The sequence below is a fragment of the Mus pahari genome, chromosome 4 (assembly GCF_900095145.1).
Source record: "Mus pahari chromosome 4, PAHARI_EIJ_v1.1, whole genome shotgun sequence".
Taxonomy (NCBI): domain Eukaryota; kingdom Metazoa; phylum Chordata; class Mammalia; order Rodentia; family Muridae; genus Mus; species Mus pahari.
In genome coordinates, this window is record NC_034593.1 from 107,736,940 (window position 1) to 107,742,036 (window position 5,097).

The 5,097-nt window shown below is 38.3% G+C and overlaps 1 protein-coding gene across 1 annotated transcript in view; it reads left to right on the forward strand.

Moving 5' to 3' along the window:
• Positions 1-5,097, forward strand: part of Dpyd (dihydropyrimidine dehydrogenase) — an 844,579-nt gene that overhangs the window by 559,786 nt on the left and 279,696 nt on the right. Inside the window, exon 15 of the mRNA XM_029537560.1 lies at positions 3,048-3,116. Within this exon, the coding sequence (XP_029393420.1) occupies positions 3,048-3,116 (69 nt within the window). The remainder of the gene's footprint in view (positions 1-3,047; positions 3,117-5,097) is intronic.

Sequence of the window (5,097 nt, forward strand, 5' to 3'; positions counted from 1 at the left end):
GATGGGGTAGTCTCTGGATAGTCCATCCTTTCATCTTAGCTCTAAATTTCATCTCTTTCTCCCTCTTCCTTTTCTTTTTCCTCCTCCTCATACTACAGCTTTCTTAGCAATGGAAAGCCATGCCAGGAGATAATAGGTCTAGCCCTACAAGATTTTTTTGGTTCCTTTGGTATTCTTCCTGGATCCTTTTTCTAGCTGGAGAGTGAGCTAGCATCTCTGGGCAAGACTACTTGGAAAGGTGCAAAGAACATTTGTCGCTGAGGAAACTCAGTCTGGATAGAGACCCTTTGCTGCTAGATATAGGCATTATAAAAGGGACTTTGGGTTGTTACAGAAAAGACCACAGGACAGATATTCTCATGGAAATCCTGTTTCATCAAAGAGAAGCTGAATGCTGGATATCCATCCTCCATTCCTCATCTGCCTTTACTTCTTTTTTATTAATTAATTATTTTATTCATTTTACAACCTGATTGCAGCCTCCCTCCTCTTCTCCCAGTCCCCCCTCATACCCCTTGCCCCATTTCTCTTCAGAAAAGGAGGACCCCCCATGGGTACCAGCACTGGCACCTCAAAAGCACACACACCACACAGCATAGCACACAAAGAAACTCTTCCTGTGGGCAGGGCATCTGGAGCCAGCATCTAAGTACAAATGGAGGGTCTGGGTTTGTATAGGTGTGGGACGTAGGATAGAACCACTTTCATCCTCCAAATTGCCAGGTTGGGGCTACCCTGGGAAATTAAAGTATTTGTAATAAGACAGGAAAACTGATTTGTTCCTAGTAAAGAAACCCTCAGGCAGGAGGCATGACAGTCCTTCTAAGCCAGTGGTTTTCAACTATGTTAATGATGCAAACCTTTAATAGAGTTCCTTGTGTTTTGGTGACCCCCCAAACCATAAAATTATTTGTTGCTGCTCCATAACTCTACTTTTGCTACTGTCACAAAGAGGTTGCAATCCAGTTTTTAGAACCACTGTTCTAAACAATTCCTTAGATGTTTTCTTTCTTTCTTTTTCTTTCTTTTTTTTTTTTTTTTTGTTTGTTTGTTTGTTTTTCGAGACAGGGTTTCTCTGTGTAACTCTGGCTGTCCTGGAACTCACTTTGTAGACCAGGCTGGCCTCGAACTCAGAAATCCGCCTGCCTCTGCCTCCCAAGTGTTGGGATTAAAGGTGTGTGCCACCACGCCCAGCTCAGATGTTTTCTTTCTTAATTGGATTGAATAAAGAACCTGGAGGTCCACCATTTTAAATGTTTAAGTAAGAGAACAAATTTTTATTTGGTGTTTCTGTCCCTGACTGTATGCCTACCAGGAAACTGAATAATTTATATGCTTCCCCAAAACCCAGTCCCCATGGTATTTAGAGTCTACAAAGGAACTCAACCTAGTTTTAAGGACAGCTTCTCCCTGGTGTTAACTCTTGCCAATGTGGTCTCAACCTATTTCTATCCATGATAAAAACAAGCATTTAACTTTTGCAGCATGTCCTTGAGATATTAGACACATACGTAAATAAGAGATGTGTGATGGGAGCTCAATGGCTTCTAGCAAACTCTATCACCAGACTCCATGACTTCATGCACAGCATAAATTCCTGGGGCCCCAGTCTCATAGTCACTGAAGGATGTAACCATGAAAAAAAAAAAAAAAAAAACAATTACTTGCATTCCCTGAGTGTGTAGATGAGATCATCAAAAGCTAGTAACTAAAATCATAGACTGTTAGAAGCACCATCTGGCCCTGAACATGGGTGTTCCCTTCGGTAGTGCTGTGGTCTTTACAACTCAGTGTCCTTAGGTTTTTATTGGGCAAAAAAAAATGGGCAATACAAGGTTGAAATTATTAAATAGTTAATAAATCAAAATCTTGTAAAATGTCCACTGTGTCATTAAAGTTAAAAAATGTCTCAGCCACTGCCATTCTTAATTCTCTCTGCAATGTTCCTCGTATTTTACTAATTAGAAAATCAACTCCCTTGCTCAGCACAGGACCTAAAGATGACAGAACAGGTTTTCAACATAGACATTCTGGCTTTGGAGCAGACACTAGTAACTACTGCCATAAATACTCCACCAATGGGTTATCATAAGGCTGCACATAAATCATCAGCCTACCAAAATCCAAAGCAATGTAAAGGTATTTAATGTAATTTAAAACTATAGTTCTCAAGAAATATATGAAATGGTATTAACCATGTTGTAATATGTTATTATTGAAGGGAACATTATCATTTTCTTTCCCATGAAAGAAATCTTTGTGCTGTGCTAATAATTATAGTAATATGCACTTTTATGGCATTATAGAAATTAGATGTCTCTTTCAGGAGCCCACATTTACACAAAAATTTGTGAAATTCCCACTGCCACTTTCTGAGAAGGCAAGGTTAATATTATAATCTACATTTGAGAAGTGGGAAAGTTGAGACTCAATAAAAGTTAAGAAAATTGGGGCTGGGGAAAGTGTCCGGTCAGTGCAGTGCTTGCCATACAACCATGATGACCAGAGTTCCATCCCCAGATTCACACAAAGTCCTGGGAGAGGCTGCTTGTGCTTCTAATCTCAGCTTTCAGGGTGTGGAGATAAGGAAATCCAAGGTGCTCACTGGCAAGCCAGTCTAGTAAAATGATAAGCCCCAGATGCTAGCAAAAGATGTGATATCAAAAAGGGAAAGGTAAAAACGGGGGAGTGGCCACTAAAGAACCCATACAAGGTTATCTGGCTTCTACAAGTACCCCTACAATCATGCACCTACAGACACATGTGCATGCGTATCTATGCACACATGCAATAGAACAGTGTGAACTCCCCACACATGCACAGGCTCATACATATTCAGATAAGTGTTCAAATGTCCAATAACAGTTAAGTAAGTATGTTGTCACACATGTCTAAAGCTGTCTTTTCTCGCGATATTACTTTTTAAGCAGGCTGGAAAAACTAATTTTTATAATGTAGCTTGTCGTGATAAATGTATTTTATGGTTATTAATATGTGCACAAAGTAGTGAGGTCACCTGAACCCATTTTCTCTTTTTCTCTTTAAAGATCCTGATCGCCAGCATCATGTGCAGTTACAACAAAAGTGATTGGATGGAACTCTCCAAAATGGCTGAGGTACAAATTTCTTTAGTTGGTATTTATTGTATTTCACCTCTCTCATTTTTATTAGTTTTAAGTAAAGAGCTGCCACAAAAAATAATACAAGAGAAGTAAAATTGAATTGAAAATGTAAGTTAAAGCATTTCTATTATAATTTGTTTACCATGTGTTTTCATTTAAATGATGGAAATGTAAATTTAAAAGGAATTCATTCTATGAAAGCAGTTCCCTGGATTTCACATGGTACCCAAAATCCCTTTATTCTCTGAATCCACAGACTCTACATTTGCATATTAAGCAAACTGTATATATGATGGATGCCATGATAAAATTTAATTCTACCTTTGAGAGTCTAACTTGATCTTGCCTTGCCTTTAGGCAAACTAGTTTGACAGTAAGAGAAGGGATTCTGAATATAAAAGTCTTGAATATTTAAAATATAAAAGGTTCATTTAATACTGTTCTAGTTTGAATACCAACATGTATAAAGTGCTAGGACGGGCTGTGGCTGAATGGTACACTAGTCAGCAGGCATGCCACATCCATAAGGGGGATGCCACAATATAAACTACCATTTGCACAAACACAAACAACTAACCACAAGCCTCAGATTTATATTTCAAACATAAAAATACATGCTTAAAATACACTTATGTCAATCATTCAGTCAGGCAACTTAGGTGAGACAGCCCTGGCTAGGGGTCTTGAAGAGCTCTCAACCATGCTGAAAACTGAACACTGAACATAGTAAGACGTTTGACTTGACCTGACATTACAAAACGCCATGATGTTCTCTATGGTATGCAAAGATGGTTGATTGTACATTTTACTTGGATACTTTTAAAACTGTGAAGGGAGAAATTACTTCTGGGACTTCGGGTGGTGAAATTAAACATGATCTGTAATTGGCTTCGTGATCTTCTGTGCTGGGTCTGCTTTATACATGTATTTACCTAATTGACCATGAAATCTTCCACAGAGCCCGCGCTTGGCATGAGCCTTGCCAATTTTAAACTGACTATGATAAATGGCTTTATCATGCTGTGTGCTTCTCTGCTTTTCTGTGGGAATAAATATACTTTAAAAAACATTTCTTTCAGTAATGGACATTAATTTTTAAGTGGGAGAGTTTACTTACAAAAGTCAAAAGGCTGTAATTATAAGTATATTAGCAATTGTAGATGGTTTTGAATTTTTTTGTTTTGTTTTGGTTTGGTGTGGTTTGGTTTTTAGAGTCAGGCTTTCTCTGTGTAGCCTTGGCTGTCCTGGCACTCACTCACTCTGGAGACCAGGCTGATGTCAAACTCAGAAATCCACCTCCCTCTGCCTCCCAAGTGATGGGATTAAAGTCATGTGCCACCACTGCCCGGTTTGTATTATTCTTTAATGTCACTCTTGTTTATTGTGGTTTCCTAAATTCAATATGACAAAGACAGGAGAAAAGAGTCTGCTTTCTACTAAGTCAGAACAATCCTCATATCTCTATGGAAGAGTAATAAACATATTAAAAAGAACAAGCCAGACACATGTCAATGAAACCACACGTTTCTTGTCAAGTTAAGCCTAGGCTACCTTAGGGCATTAGGAGAAGGCTCTATGCCTTTGCATCCCTGTGGGGATGGGGCAGCAACTGCCAAAGGATTTCATCACACCTTACATTATACATACCCAATAAATTTCAAATATAATATTTGACTTATTCTTTGATAATTTTATACATCCATGAACTGTATTTTGACCATATCCACTATCCTCAATTCAACTCAGGATCCTCCCTGATCCCCTTCTTAGGTCACTCTCCCAATGTCACATCCTCTTCTTCATTTTCTCTTTCTTTCCTTCTTTCTTTTCTTTCTTTCTTTCTCTTTCTTTTTTCTCTCTGCCTTCCTTCCTTTCTTTTTCCCTTTCTTTCTTTTTCTTTCTTTCTTTCTTTCTTTCTTTCTTTCTTTCTTTCTTTCTTTCTTTCTTTCTTTTTTCTTCTTCTTCTTCTTCTTCT